Source organism: Syngnathus scovelli, chromosome 16, assembly GCF_024217435.2.
Source record: "Syngnathus scovelli strain Florida chromosome 16, RoL_Ssco_1.2, whole genome shotgun sequence".
In the NCBI taxonomy this organism is placed as follows: Eukaryota; Metazoa; Chordata; class Actinopteri; order Syngnathiformes; family Syngnathidae; genus Syngnathus; species Syngnathus scovelli.
Window position 1 is genome coordinate 9145600 of NC_090862.1, and position 16783 is coordinate 9162382.

Genomic DNA, 16783 nt, shown 5'->3' on the forward strand with positions numbered 1-16783 from the left:
CTCTAATTTCTACATTTTTCAACCAATTCAACCCATTCCAAATTTAAATTGTATTTCCAAATTTTCAAATTTGAAATTCGACCAAATTCTCCAAAATTTCGTTTTTCTACTCTACTTTCTACATTTTTCAACCGGTTCCATTCCAAATTTCAATTGTAATTCCAAATTTTCAAATTTGAAATTCGACCAAATTCTCCAAAATTTCGTTTTTCTACTCTAATTTCTACCGATTCAACCCATTCCAACTTTCGACTCTTCATCTTTTGCCTCCCTATTCCACAACTTCCCACTTACCAAAAATTCCAAACTTTCAAATTTGAAATTCAACCAAATTCTCTAAAATTCCGTTTTTCACCTCTAATTTCTACATTTTTCAACCGATTCAACTCGTTTCAACATCATTCTGCAGCATTCCCCAAGTGTTTATTAAACTTTCAACTCTTCATCTTTTACCTACCTATTCCACAACTTCCCACTTACCAAAAATTCCAAACTTTCAAATTTTAAATTCAACCAAATTCTCCAAAATTCCGTTTTTCACCTCTAATTTCTACATTTTTCAACCGATTCAACTCGTTTCAACATCGTTCTGCAGCATTCCCCAAGTATTTATTCCACTTCTTTACCTTCACATGCAATTTCTTCAGGAATTGCAAATTCTAGTTCTTCTTACATTTTTCTTGTTCCGAAAACTTTCCATTTTCACAAAATTCGCAAATTTACAACAAATACTTCCCCATTCATTCTTAATGGCAGATTCAACATTTAACATTTACGTTGTTCCAGTTTGAAATTCACATCATTCAACACATTCAAATCACATTGGGGACATTTCCAAACTTGCCAAATTCAAAAATTTCACGTTTTCACGTTTAAAATTTTCACAGAATTTTGCAAAATTTCGTTTTTCACTTCTAATTTCTACGTACTTCAACCGATTCACCTTGTTCCAACTTTCAACTGTTTATCTTTTGCCTACCTATTCCACACCTTCCCACTTAGCAAAAATTCCACTTTTTCAAATTTGAAATTCAACCAAATTCTCCAAAATTTCATTTTTCTACTCTAATTCCAAAATTTTCAACCGATTCAACCCATTCCAACTTTCAATTGTTCATCTCTTGCCTACCCATTCCATAACTTCCCACTTACCGAAAATTTCAAATTTCAAGTTCAACCAAATTCTCCAAAATTTCGTTTTTCTACTCTAATTTCTACATTTCTCTACCGATTCAACCCATTCCAACTTTCAACTCTTCATCTTTTGCCTACCTATTCCACAACTTCCCACTTACCAAAAATTCAAAACATTTAAATTTGAAATTCGACCAAATTCTCCAAAATTTCGTTTTTTCTACCTTAATTTCTACATTTTTTAACCGATTCAACCCATTCCAACTTTCAATTGTAATTCCAAATTTTCAAATTTGAAATTCGACCAAATTCTCCAAAATTTCGTATTTCTACTCTATTTTCTACATTTTTCAACCGATTCAACCCATTCCAACTTTCAATTGTAATTCCAAATTTTCAAATTTGAAATTCGACCAAATTCTCCAAAATTTCATTTTTCTACTCTAATTTCTACATTTCTCTACCAATTCGACCCATTCCAACTTTCAACTCTTCATCTTTTGTCTACCTAATCCACAACTTCCCACTTACCAAAAATTCCAAACTTTCAAATTTGAAATTCAACCAAATTCTCAAAAATTGTCACGTCTCGTCCTCAACTGCTCCACTATGTGTCTGTTGTCTTGGTTTCTGTCTGTGTGCTCGCCCGTCCCCTCCTGTGTGCCCATGATCAGTGTGATGATTCCCACCTGCCTCTCGTTACCTGTCGTGTATATACGTCCTGTCTGCCCCTCACTCCCTGTCGGATCATTGGTTGTGGTTGTTCGGTGTTGGATTTACGTTGTGTGTTCCTGTCATGAGGTCTTTTTTGGTTCCTGTTGTCGTCCGGTCTTGCTGTCGTCATGTCCTGATGTCGTCTGGTTTCTCGTCCCGGTCAGTCATTCATGTTATTGTGGTTACGTCGCGTCAGTTTGCCTTTTTTGAGTTCACCAATAAACCCTGGTCCAAGCTGCACTTGGTCGTCCTGCTCCATGCCCCACCCCCGACCGTGACAAAAATTTCATTTTTCTACTCTAATTTCCACATTTTTCAACCGATTCAACCCATTCCTACTTAATTCACTTTGTTCACCGCATGCTTACAATATTCACCCCCTTCACCTCCATTTCCACTATGCTTGCACAATTCAACCCTTGAACCCCACTTCCAGTGTGGCGGCCATCTTTGATTGACCCTGAAGTGCCCCAATAAATCCTGAATGAACTGGAAGTGCTCCAAATCAAACCGGAAGTGACCCCCAAATAAACCAGAAGTGACCTCAGGTAAACCGGAAGTGACCCCAAATAAACCGGAAGTGACCTCAGGTAAACCGGAAGTGCCCGTAATCAAACCCTAAGTGACCTTTTTAAACCGGAAGTTACCTTTTTAAACCGGAAGTGACCCCAAATAAACCGGAAGTGACCTAAAAAAAACGGATCAGTGTGTGTGTGTGGGGGGGACGATTCGTTGAACGATTCGTTCGAACGAATCTTTTGAGTGAACTGATTCTAAAGATTTAGTTCACCTAAAAGAACTGGAATGTACATCACTAAGGCAGAGCCGTGCTTTACCATTAGGCAGACCAGGCAACTGCCTGGGGCCCCCACTGACCAGGCCACAAGGGGGCCCCCGAAGGCCGACAAGCTTTACTCCACAGCAACGTCTCAATGTGGCAAAGACGCAAACGCAATGACCGCAGCAACCCGCCCTTTGCAATGACATCGGAGTAGGAAACCACCCTAAAGGGGCCCCATGGTCTTGTGCAGCAGCCAATCAGAAAACAGAATGGTTTCTGCCCGGTTTCTGCCCGCGAAGCTAATCTCTAGTGTGATTGATTCTGTCTATCAGTTTGAAGACAATGGAGACATATGAAAATATATGACAATACTTTGGATTTAGATTGAGCCTCAGTCTAAACAAATTAACGTCTGCCGACAATGTCTGACACATTTGAGTTGCAAATATGAAAAAAGAATCTGAAAAAAATCTGAAAGAAGAAACACATTAAAGTGCGTTAGAAACATTTTATGTTTCATCTGTAACATCTGGAGACACCAGAGCTCTACAAACTTCAATTTTCAACATTGTCAGAAAAAATAACAGCTTGTTCTTAGAAAAAGATTCCCTCACAGCGAGGATCAATGTTGTAGAATTTCATTTGTCTCTGTCTGTCTTCAGAATATATCAATAGGTCATCACCTTTTTACAAGTTATTGCACTTGCAAAATATTAGATTCGAGAGGGTCTTGTCTTCAAGCCGAGCACGATGTGGCCTCATGATGATCCCACCATGGCTGAAGACCCTTTCAACCGGGGCACTCGAGGATGGCACTGATAGAGCTCTTGATGCAACAGGAAAATGTGCAGGGAGTATAACCCTATTTGCATCCCAAAAAGACAGACAAGCCTGTCGACAACAAAGACCAAGATAGTTATTTAATTGTGTCTCTGGATTGCTGGTTTGTGTTCTGCTTGCGACGTTTTCTGTACTGTGAGAATAACCCAGTGCTCTCTTCCTGCTGGTCCTCAACCTCTTGGAACCCAGGACTCTGGGGTGACTCTGAATGGGATGTACTGCATGGTCTGACAGACATGCAACATAGTATATGGTAAATAAAAAAAAAAGTTCTTTGAGGCTTAACTGTAATTTTTATTTATTAACTTGCTCCATATTAAATCATATTTACTTAATTCAGTTTCATCATCATATTCATTGCATTAAAGCTATATATATACACACCTATTTAAATAAATGAAAAGCACTTACTGGGCAGAATGGCTCTTCAAATGACGGACAAAGTTTGAAGTTGTCGTCTGGCTGTCTGAAATGTTTCTGTTGCATATCTTGCACTGTGCTGTCTTTTGCCGTCATAAAGGTAATTACTATAGCCGAAGGTGATGACTCGCGGCACCGCTCCCGCTGATATGTTTATGCATGTCTGATATAAAGGGGCGTGATTCTCCAATAAACACGTTAGGTACGTAGAGAGGGCACGACTGATTGATTGACAGGGTAGTGATCCAATCATGACGTCATTCTCAGCCTGCGCTCCTACTGTGTTATCGATATTAGTTTTTAAATGTATTATTAATTTTATATTCAAACTGAAAACATAAACTAAATAACACTGAAGTCATTCAAGTCATCGTGTCTCAAGTCAAGTCCCGAGTCTTTAACTTCTAAGTCCAAGTCGAGTCTCAGGTTTTTTTATTTTTTGTCAAGTCAAGTCACAAGTCATCAAAACAGCGACTCGAGTCGACTCGAATCCAAGTCACAGTGACTCGAGTCCCCATCTCTGTCTAAAGATTCTTTAAATGACACACCAGGTTTGGTCGCTGCATCAGAAGACCCAACACGATGGCCAAGTGTCCTCAACCATAGTGAACTGTGTGCACTAGTAATAAGAGGACCTATACAGGTCAAAGATATAGTTTACCCCCAGAGTTCAGAGAAAAATCCACGTAAATTTACAAAGGAGAACTATCAAATGGTCATGAAAAATGAGCAGAAGATACAGCGAACATGGCTTCTGTATTCAGTTAGCACAGACTCAGTCTTTTGTTTTGCGTGTAAACTTTTTAGAAAACTAGACCATGCAAAGGGGGATTTAGAAATTGGAAGAACCTAATGCAACATACAGATACGCATAAAGTTCAAAATTCACTTCATTAGCATGTAACAGTACCCAAAAAGAGGAGTTTCTTTGCATCGAGGTTTATGCAAAGAGCTCACGTAATTATATAGTTGTTTTTTGGTGAAGTAAATGAGTGTTCCGTCTGTACGACTGGTCTTTGAATGCACGCCGCTTCAACGGCAGAACGCGGATGAATTTAAAGACATCAAATGAGAATAGTTGTTAGGTTCAAAATCAGCAAAAGGATCAGCAGACAAAACCAGTGAGGCAGAATATTGAATCTTTTCTCGCGAGGAGTGTATCCAGACTTACAGCAATCCGAATACACTAAAATTTGTTTACACTCCTCACTCTTTTTATTTGGAATGCCCTACCTACAATGTGAGACTAGCCCCTGATAGGTCGGGGGGAAAGCATGGGCTTTGTCTCATGAGAGAAGAAACGGGATTCTATGTGAAACTAGAAGTCGCAGACAGGATGCCATGAGAAACGAAAAGAGTGCAAGGACAAAATGCTATGTGAAACAAAGAAGTCATGTGAAAAGAGTGCAAAGACAAAATGACATGTGCAGACATCAACAAAATAGATTGAGCTATCAACAACTTTCTTGGATTCCCAGAGGTGTAGAAGGTCAGGAAGCTCCAGACAGCATCGTTTGACTTGTTGTGGACTGGTGGACGTCTGCAAGGCGAAACAGCAAGCGTTTTGTGCAATAACTTTATTAATAAGTACTCATTAGGGAACGCATGATAACATATATATACAATTTATCTAACAATAGTCCTTTATAAAAATTAAAATTGACTGACGCAACCGTGAGTTCTTCATGTTTTTATTGAAAAAAACAGTGCTGACGCCGTCCGACGCCGTACGGCATCGGTTTTTCGCTTTCCAAAGAAGGCGTGCGCGCTCCCGCGGCAGGGGGAACAAAATCTCACGGGGGAACCAAATCGAGCACAACACCCCTCCTGCTCCTCCATCCAGCTCCTTCGCACTGCTGACCGATGTCCTGTTATTAACTGTATCCTACTGTCTCGCCCCCCCCCGCCCCACGTCCCCACCCTTTTTATTCCCTGTAAAGCGTCTTTGGGTCATTGAAAAGCGCAATATAAATTAAATGAACTATTATTATTAAAATCTAGCCTATTGGGAGAAATTGAGAAACGTGATTTAATCAATAAACAAGCTTGTGAATTTCAAACGTTGTATCGGTTTTTGTTCCAATGTGTTTTAATATTTTGTGATTGCGCAATCATTACAAGGTTTAAATGTTCAAGTTTATTGACAAGTGTAATTAATGCAGGCATGTCGCACAGATGAAATTACGTTCCTCTCTAATACACAGTACCTATCAAAACTGGTATTGTAAAGCTGCCTCAATTTATACATGTGGTTCTTGAAAATTAACTAAGCAGCCAGCAACAAAAAAAAACATGTTAAAAATCAGGCTGCAGAGACAAGGGAATTATTTTACCTAGCAATCTTTTTTTTTTATTCTTTCGATGGATCTTTCAACATGGATCAATCTCTGCGGTTCTGTCAGCATTGATTTGAAGGTCAGCTGTGTCATCCCGTGTCGTTTGGCTGCTGGAGCTATTTGGGGTCATCCCTCTCTTTTTCATTGATGCATCAGGGGTGTCTACATTTCTTTGGGTTAGCGCGTTGCTTTTGCGTGCCATCCGCTCTATCTATTAGCGAAACATTGGAAGACAATGATACATTGTAAAATAAAACTCAAGTAACAAATAACTAAAGTAAAAGAAAATAACACTAAGTCTCAGTTATTCTTAGTGTAAGATTAAGCTACTTGAGATGTACAATTTCTTCAAAAAGGAAACAGAAGTGTTTAATTTCATTGTAGTACAGCCTTTAAGACATCCAACCATATTGTATATATCTCCGATTTTTTCTCTATATTTAATGTATATTAATTTTCATGTTCATACAAGAAAGTCAATGTCCCACGTGTTATGGCTAGCAATAGCATGTATTTTACTGAGAAAGCAGACGATAATTACCTCCACAGACGTTGCAGTCGCTGTTATTGGATCGGGATTTTCAGATGTTGGCACAGTTCCACCGACAAAATGCAGAGAGCATATATATATATATATATATATATATATATATATATATATATATATATGTGTGTGTGTGTGTGTGTGTGTGTGTGTGTGTGTGTGTGATTGATGACATTTGTTACTGTAAATCCCTACTGTTTACAAGCTTCTACCCAGCGAAGGCTCCTCCTTGGCTTTGGAAAACATATGAAGAAAACTCTCCTCAAAATCCCGGTCAGCATATCGCGAGTCGCTTCGGCAGACACCAAAGCAGCAGTGTTTTGTTGTAACCATGATAGGTCCTTTAATGTTATTTCTGATAAAAAAAAAAAAATAAAAAAAAAAAAGCGAGTCGGTCTTACTGTTTACTACCTGTGAGGCTCAAGTAATGTCCGACCAACCACGCTGCGCTATTCTAAAAACAGAAACTTTGGGGTAATTGTGACAAGCCCCACTATTGGGCTTATAATAATTTAAAATTTAATATTTATTCAACTGATTTAAGTGTCATCAAAGTGCACAAGTGCAGAAACATTTAAATGTTTTCACATTTAGGCATTTTGTAAACAAAATAAAACAATCTTTTGACTTAATCTATTTCTGTGATAAGAAATAACTTCTGTCCATCCCGCTTTTCACAAAGCCCGCCTCGCTGCCTGCCAAATATACACTTTTGGTTTGTTCATTCACATTTTGTACACCAAGAGGGGATGGGGATTCTGCTACATTTCATCCAAAGGGGGTCAATGGTGACCACGGTCAGTCTCAAATGAATCAACAAAGTGGATGGATTCCTCCAAGTCCTTTCAGTCCACATCCAAGTGACAAGGATTGCTCCCGAGTCTCTGCGCTTCTCCGTACAAGCGTAGGAAGTCTTTGTAACGCGGCGCGCAGCCCATCCAGGCCTCGCCAAAGCGCAGTGTCCCCGTGAAGAGGAAATCACCCTCGCCAGCTTTTATGCCGCACCGCAGCGGCATCATGATGTGTCCCGACCAGCGGCGTGCCCTCGGACCCCCGGGGACAAACACCTGCGTCTTTTGTCTGTGTAAGCGGCTGACATCCACGCTGATGGACCAGCGATCCTCGGCCAACTCCTCCTGCACCGCCCTGATGATGCCGCGGGCCACTGAAAAGCAACACACACGCGCGCGCACACAGACACACACACAGTTACATAAAGTGGGGTGAACAAGTATTTGATACACTGCTGATTTTTCAGGTTTTCCCACTTGCAAAGCATGTAGAAATCTGTGATTTCTATCATAGGTACTCTTCAACTGTGAGTGATGGAATCTAAAATAAAAATCCAGAAAATCACATTGTATGATTTTTAAATAATTGATTTCCATTTTACTGCATGAAATAAGGAATGAAATACTGAGGGAAGGAGGTTGTTGGCCAAGATATCACGATACATGGCTCCATCCATCCTTCCCTGAATACGGTGGCAGTCGTCCTGTTCCCTTTGCATAAAAGCATCCCCAAAGAATGCCGTCATGCTTCACAGTTGGGATGGTGTTCTTGGGGTTGTACTCATCATTCTTCTTCCTCGAAACACGGCGAGTGGAGTTTAAACAAAAAACAGGGATGAGAATGGCAAATGTGAAAAAGCACAGAAAAGTAGAGGGGGGGGGGGGATTATGAAGATTTGTTCTTTAACAATATCATGACAATAGCCTAACATTAGCTTACATGTGACATCATGTTACTTTCTAAAACCACATGGTTGTAAAAGTAAAAAGGTAGCTTTGTGGTTTTTTTTGTTTCCATGTGCTCCTTTAATGTTCCTAGCGCCGCGACCTCCATAGCTGATCATATCTTGAGAGAATACACAAAACCTAAAGATGCCGTCGCGGTGGGTGGGGGAATGCTCGCGAGTCGCCGAGGCTAACGTTGCCGGCCGCTCCCCCCATATATAAAAAAATAATTTTCTCAATGGATTTACACGAGGGCGGCTCGGTGGGGCACTGGGTAGCACGTCCGCCTCACAGTTAGGAGGGTGCGGGTTCGATTCCACCTCCGGCCCTCCCTGTGCGGAGTTTGCATGTTCTCCCCGAGCCCGCGTGGGTTTTCTCCGGGCACTCCGGTTTCCTCCCACATCCCAAAAACATGCTTGGTAGGCCGATTGATCACTCCAAATTGTCCCTAGGTGTGAGTGCGAGTGCGAATGGTTGTTTGTCTCTGTGTGCCCTGCGATTGGCTGGCAACCGGTTCAGGGTGTCCCCCGCCTACTGCCCGATGACGGCTGGGATAGGCTCCAGCACGCCCGCGACCCCCGTGGGGACTAAGCGGTTCAGGAAATGGATGGATGGATGGATGGATGGATTTACACGATTCACGAAAATGATACTTTAGACCAGGGATGTCAAAGTCAAACACACCGAGGGCCAAAAAAACAAATTTGCTACAAGCCGAGGGCCGGACTGGTTCAATGTTTATTAAAATATATCGGAATGATTGCACATAGCCTTTTGAACTAAGACCTAACACAGTGTACATTATTTAATGATTAAATGAATATGGCAATATTTTGTTATGGCTCTGTCAGTAACTTCAAGGGAAAACATTTTCAACAGCCAAACAGCAAAAAATTCAATTGTTTTAAAAACAAAATGTGTTTCTTAATATCAACATAAATGCATAAGTAAAAGTGCATGCATTATAAACTGAAAATGTATTATTGTGCTGCTCTATGATCTACCGATCATTGCTTTCAAATCGTAAAATAAAAAAATAATCAAATCAGTTGTATTCTTTCTCATGGCTCTTATCTGCAATTTTCCCTTGGTCCATTCAACTGAAAAATAAAAATAAATAAATAAAATTCAAAAATTTACGGCACACAGACAAAACAATACTTTCTTCAAAGAAAAATCACGTCTTGTAGAAACAAATGTAAAAATGTAACCGAATTAAAAAACGGAAAATACGTTACTGTTCTGTGATGCTCACTTGTCTGAGGCTGAGCCTGATACTTAGAGGTGTCTCATTGTTTGTACAAGTTCATCAATGTTCGGGGTTAGGCTCTGAGGCTCAAAACCCGTTTTTGATCAACTCTCCTTCTGCAAAGGGCCGGGCTGATTTGGCGATCTCTTTTGCCACAATAAAGCTAGCCTTGGCAGCAGCCTCGCTTTGTGATTTAGCATACGTGAACATAGCCTGTCTGGACTTAAGGCCTCGTTTTAATTCTTCCACCTTCTGTAGCTTTTGTTCATATTCCATATTCTTGTCTTGGTCTGTGTGTTTCTTAGACGTTTGATAGTGCCTTCTTAAATTTAATTCTTTCATTACAGCCGCATTTTCTCCACACAGAAGACACACAGGTTTGCCTCTTACCTCCGTAAACATGTACTCTGCCTCCCACCTGGCCTGAAACCCCCTGTTCTCAGCGTCCACCTTACGTTTAGCCATTTTTGAGGAGGGGGGTATCAGAAAGTTGAACTCTGCTCTGACTACTGATGAATAATGAAGCCGCTTGTGCGAGCTGCAGGGACATCGCGGGCTACCGTTGCATTGTGGGAAATGTAGTGTTGGTGCGTGCAAAACACCAGCGGGCGGCTGTGGCCTACGGGCCGGTTCTAATAGTAATTCAATATCATCCAGGGGGCCATAGATAATCAATTCGCGGGCCGGATCTGGCCCGCGGGCCGTAACTCTGACATATGTGCTTTAGACGGAAAAAAATACAGAAATCTGCGGATCCGCCGTAAATTCTCATCCCTGGAAAAAGTTATATTTTTGACTCATCAGACCACATGACCTTCTCCCATTACACCTTTGGATCATCCAGATGGTCATTTGCAAACTTCAGACGGGCCTTGACATGCGTTGGCTTGAGCAAGTAAGAGCATTGAAGATTGGTCGCGGCTGGGTCTTCCAGCATGACAATGACCCAAAACACAGCCAGGGCAACTAAGGGGTGGGTCCGTAGGAAACATCTCAAGGTCCTGGAGTGGCCTAGCCAGTCTCCAGATCTGAATCCAATAGAGAATCTTTGGAGGGAGCTTAAAGTTCATGTGGCCCAGCGACAGCCCCGAAACCTGAAGGCTCTGGAGGAGATCTGTATGGAGGATCCCTGCTGCTGTGTGTGCAAATCTGGTAAAGAACTACAGGAAACGTCTGATCTGTGTAATTGCAAACAAAAGTTTCTGCACCAAGTATTAAGTTCTGTTTTTCTGATGTATCAAATACTTATTTCATGCAATAAAATAGAAATGTATTATTTAAAAATCATACAATGTGATTCTCGGGATTTTTGTTTTAGATTCCATCACTCACAGTTGAAGAGTACCTATGATAGAAATTACAGACTTCTACATGCTTTGCAAGTGGCTGAAAAATCAGCAGTGTATCAAATACTTCTCCTCACTGTACTGTTGTGCTGTGCTAAAAGACCCAAAAAGATTTACTTACCAAAGTCTGTGGTGCAGACTGCCAGAAGAACCTCGGCGTCACTGCACGGCTGACAGGGTGCTAAAAGAGAAGGAAAAAGGAAAGGTTCATGTCACAATTCCACAAATACAATCTGAAAAAGAGACAAAAGGAATTTATAAGAAAAAAAACAAATAGGTTTTGAATGTCAAAGAGAGAGAGTGGTCATCCTCAGGAACAAATGAAAATTCCCAGATCAACATCAATTTGCGCAATCTTGCGCTTGAGCATTGGTTTCAACGTTCTACTTTCAAAGGCTGTTGAAAATAGGCAAACAATGCTGCAAAGCGTCTTAAAAACATTCCTGAGGCAATGTAACGTATGGGGTGGACTGGCGGCTGTGCAAAACGTCATTTCTGAGCTAGCATATTTGGGGTGGTGTCGCGAAATGGGTAATGGCTCTTGTTGACTCCACCGGTTTTGTACTGAAATGACAAATTGCAACTGCAGCAATTTGAAGCAGAACCCTCTGGTGTGTTTGATTTGGCTATTTGTTGCCTTCAAAGGCAGAATCAAAGCACGTTTGCGTGTTGACCGTGTAACCTGACCGCAGGAATGAAAGCGAGAGCCGCGTCAGCATCTTGCTCTGGTCACATCTGATGAAGACCACTTGACAGACTGGAAGAATACACCAAAACATCTGGACCCAAACAGCATCCATCACGAATAGCACCCAGCCAAGTGGGAACCACTTCAAAAAGTCATGAGAGATGATGAGGTTGCAATAAGCAGGGAGGGAAGGAGGAAAAAGGTTTCCACTGAAGGGGTGACAGCGGAACAGAACATTCGGCTTGCACGGGTGAGCGAGTTAGATGAGAGGAAGTCATTCACCCGTTAGCCCGCACGAGAACAACGGCTTTGAGAAGCATGCCAGAACCTTGGCAGCGGCCACATTATAGCGGCCGTCATGATGCAGGATGTGGATACGCGAGGCTGGACGGACGCCAAACACATGTGGAGGTGGCTGGTTCAGCAGGTACGCGGCATGAAAACACGTGCTGCCATTTTACATCTACAATAACACTGTATCAACTGTCACATGCACACTGCGACTGTGCAATTAGACAGACAGCATCAGCAGCAGGAAGCGGTGGATTGTGCTGGACTTTGAGGCGGAAAGGCGCGGGCGACGGTCCCGCTTACCCCCGAGCGTGGTGTCCTCAGCTCCTGGCACCTCAGCGACCAGCTCGTACTGCAAAGCAGTGACACGGCGGCCGATGTCGGCGTGGGGGACGGCCTCGATGAAGAGCGCGCCCTCCAGGATGCCGAAGCAGCATGCCTTGGCTGGCGCCGGCTCCCCCTCGCGCAGCAGCAAGCGCAGACGGCCATCGAGGTCCAGGTAGATGTTACTTCCACTGGAGCGGGCGGCAGGCTTGACGCAGACAGAGAGGCGGGCGGCGGCGGCACCGCTGGGGCGCAGGTTGACGATGAGGGCGCCCGTGGGGTACAGCCACTCCAGGGTGCCCTGGGCGCAGCGCAGGTACACCTGCTCCACGTCACGCGTGTGCCCCTCGTGAGTCAGCCCGCTACGGGACCGCACAAAACACGCATGTGTTAGCGGGACGTGGCTGTTTTTAAGAACAGCTCCACTAAGTTACTCGCGCGGCACGCACAAACACACACATTTCTGCATTCAATTTGAAATAAAGTTGTCGTTTTTAATGAAGGGCTGAAAACTGTTTTTTCTGATTCGATTCTTGGTGCTTGAAAATGGAAGAACTTGAGCAAACTGCTGCAGTGGAAAGGGGACCACCCGATGCCCGCCTGCCGTATTTAATGGTGCTGAAAATAAAACCCACAGACCGTCTTTCAGCCAGTTGTTCTGTGGCAAAACGGACAGACGCAGGAAGTTGTCAGCGGCCGAGCGGCATGCCAAGCGCGTGGTTGGACTCCGCGAGGAGAAACGCCCTGTTTACTGAACATGAGACTACCCCTCCATTTAAAAAAAAAGAAAACAGCAGGGCGCACTCTGCTCGGCTTGGCTCAGCATGCCTTTAATTAACTCAAGCCTGGTCCCACTTGCATCGTTTCTGCATGGAATTAAAGATCCCTAGTCAACAGCCTGCTAATGAACACCACATTATTGATGGTGGTGGGGGGTGAGGATTATGCAGGCCAGACTTTAAGGTCAAAAAACTTTTCAGCCGCTGTCTGACGGAAAGTGTGTGCGACCACACTTGTGATTAACATACCCACTTGATCTTGTCAAATGTATCTATGCCCCATCCACATGAACGCCCATGCTGCTTAACACGCAAATACAAAACAAGAGGCACCGGGAGCTGTTGTAGGCCACAACTTCTGCCCAAAAGCTCACATGCAGGCTAAGCAGCCAAGTCCAGCTCGTGATGTTGCTCACCATGTTGCTTTAAACCCAAACTTGATGTCAGCTGAGCAGTGTGATGTGTCTTTGTTAGCAGCTAAGCGCTCGCTCGAACTTTCACGAATGTTTTACGCCATTCACGAGCGATCGATGTACTGTGTAAATAAAGAGCAACATACCTAGGGTGACCAGTCGTCCTCTTTTTCCCAGACATGTCCTACTTTTGAGCCCCCCCCCCCCCCCAAAAAAAAGTCTGGGGGGGAATTTAAAAATTGTCCGGGATTTTTTGGACTGCCTCAAACGTAACACATGCACACTACATTGTCAATAGAACTGTCATTCCGTTCCATTTCACTCAATTCCAGGTTTTTCTGTATCGTTCGCAAATAAGTCACGCCTTTCTCCTCAAATCTAATCACTTTGCTACGAAGTAGGGTGGGCTGGCCAGTCTACACCGAGTGTTTACAAGCAATGCCTACACGTTCACGGAGGAGTTGAATAAAAAAGTTCCCATGCAAATAAAGGTACCAAAGCATGAGGACTGAAGAGGAGTCCTTTTCTTCTTCAAATGCTGCACTGATGGCCGGTTTTCTTTTGTCAATTTTTACTTAATGTACCACTATAAAACTCAAAAATGTCAGTGTAAACATGTTTTTGTTCGTGTAAATATGTTTTTGTTATTGTATATATGTTGTTTGGTTACTCGGGCCAATAAATGCAATTGATATGCAGACACCATGTCATTTGTGTCATAATACACGACACAACCCCCCCCAAAAAAGGGGTCCTCTTTTTCAGAAACCCTAATCTGGTCACCCTAAACATACCGAACACAATAAAGCATCTCTTCGAGCATGCCGGCGGAAACTAGGCACCGTGAGTCGAATGACATCGGCAGGTAACAGTTTTAGTTGCAAAGCAGTTACAACTGCTCATAGGTCACACATTTGCACAATGTTGCTGTGGTCCCTTCTGGTGACTTAATATCATGTAAGTCAATGGCATTGCCATACTCATTAGTTTGGCATCAAGTGTTGTTTTTATACAATCCACACGAGGGGATTCTAGTGCAATGCTGATAGTGCTTATTTTGTATATATATTATTAGATTTTGTGATCCATTGCTATGTAGGCCAACTGTGATGCTTGTGTACCAAATACCTACATAAAGTGGCTACAAGTAGCCACTCAGAGTGCATAAAGTGGCTACAAGTAGCCACTCAGAGTGTTTGAGTGTAAAGTGCCTGGATGGAACGTGCATTTTATTCTTGTCCTTATTCTTGGTTATCATGGTTATTGCTCACCTGCCCTTCCAGCTGCACTGGTCGCTCGAATACTGGCAGAGAGAAGTTAGACATCGGCTGAGAACGAAGACGACAAGAACGACGAGGCGAGGTAACCAGGAGGCGTCGAGCAGCGGCTGGTTATGCATGTTGGTCTTCCTTCGCCTCAAAGTGGCTTCAAAGTCCGCCGCCACATTTCCTCGAAGCCGTCCACTCGGCTTAGGGCACCCCCTGGCTTACTCTGCTTGTTTCTGCTTCCGTCGTCGCTTCGGCGTTTAAAGTTTTAACTTTGTCAGAGATGAGCAGAGAATTTGCTTCTCCGTCGTCTTGGGCTCTCCGCTTTCAAACCTCCGTCAAACGATCTCGAAGCTCCGAGTTGCGACTGTGCCCGTGAGCGCTCCTCCCACAGCGCACCCCCTTCACTTCCTTCTTGCGTCTCCCTTAACCCGTTCAAGAACTAAAGCTCATAGTTTTTACTGAGATCAAACACGTGTCCTTAAATCAGAGATGTGTGACAAGTACTCGAAAAAGTGAGGTGGGGGGGGGGGGGGGGGGGGGGATGTCATCCAAAATCGCTCCCTTCTTATTGACTTGTATGGTGGTCATTTATGCAGAGGAGGAAGACGAACTCTTTCAAAACGAAGAAAGCAGACACAAATCAATGTCGTTTTTCAAGAGAAAATGATCAAATCTGTCTAATATCTGGCTTTACCATAACAGGGCTCGATTCGGACTAACACTGATGCATGCACATAAAACGTACATGGAGGTGTCCTGATGAAATAACTTGTTCTTCTGGTGACGTTGCTATTCATGTTGCACAACTTCAAAAAAAACAAACAAATTGTGACGTTACACATCTTAACATTCATCCCCATATGACATTTGGCAGACGTACATACATCACATAGGTTTGCAAATAACGCCGGTTCATGAGTGGACAGCAAAATCCCTCATTGGTCTCTCACAATTGGCTTTATTCGAGCCCATTTCCAAGACGGAGTTGAAGTGACTTCAAGTAATCTGGGCCAATTTGTTAAGTTACGCAAGAAGAGGTTCTCTGTTTCAAAATGGACTCGGCGACCGTGTCCATCGAAAGGTGGTTGGTGATGGAGATTGTTGGATTTGAATGGGTGTTAGAACCGTCATACTGCAAGTTGCGCTTTCAATTTGTCACCTTGATCACACCTTTCTCTCTTTTATCAAATTCTGGGAGCAAACCCAAAAAGCTCAGCCAAAGAACATTCCAATTGGCTGCATTTCATTAATTCACTTCCAATTGTCAGCGTTTCACTCACTCACTCACTCACTCACTCACTCACTCACTCACTCACTCACTCACTCACTCACTCACTCACTCACTCACTCACTCACTCACTCACTCACTCACTCACTCACTCACTCACTCACTCACTCACTCACTCACTCACTCCACGAACCGCAGGCATCACGCTCTTGCGAAATTCAACAAATGCGGATTTAGGAGAACATAAGCCATACAATGAGTAGAAGCAGAACCATCCATTTGTAACTGGTACTTTGCGACTGGCTGAAGATGAGCACATGATGACAGATGAGATGGCGTACAATTCTGGCTTGAGGCCGCGTGCGTTGTCAAAGGGCCCCACCCTGACGGGTGACACCCGTGCGGGCTGTTGTTCCAACTGACAAGACGTTCTTTGATTCATCGAGCCTTTGCGGCGGTTTGTGCCAGTGGCTGTCTCCAAACGACTCCCCGATGAGCAAACAAGCGAGCATGTTGCGACAAGACGTCTGCCGCACCTTTCTTCAGTCTAGGATGAAATAACTCACACGGACTCACATTTGAAACGACAATGTTTCCCAGTTTGACAATAGTGTCAAAACCCAAAGCCCTGTAGAACCCCACCCGCTTTAACGGCAACTCATTGTGACATTTATACGTATGTGATGTTATAA

At 43.2% G+C, this 16783-nt stretch overlaps 1 protein-coding gene across 1 annotated transcript; it reads right to left on the reverse strand.

The window, feature by feature from the left end:
- Positions 1–7244: 7244 nt before the first annotated feature.
- On the reverse strand, positions 7245–15376 carry metrnla (meteorin like, glial cell differentiation regulator a). The gene is made up of 4 exons (XM_049744746.2): positions 14867–15376; positions 12383–12765; positions 11222–11281; positions 7245–7934 (listed from the first exon to the last, which is right to left on the reverse strand). Exons 1-4 carry the CDS (start codon positions 14992–14994, stop codon positions 7615–7617), a joined length of 891 nt encoding a protein of 296 aa, XP_049600703.1. The 5' UTR covers positions 14995–15376; the 3' UTR covers positions 7245–7614.
- Between the last annotated feature and the right edge of the window lie 1407 nt (positions 15377–16783).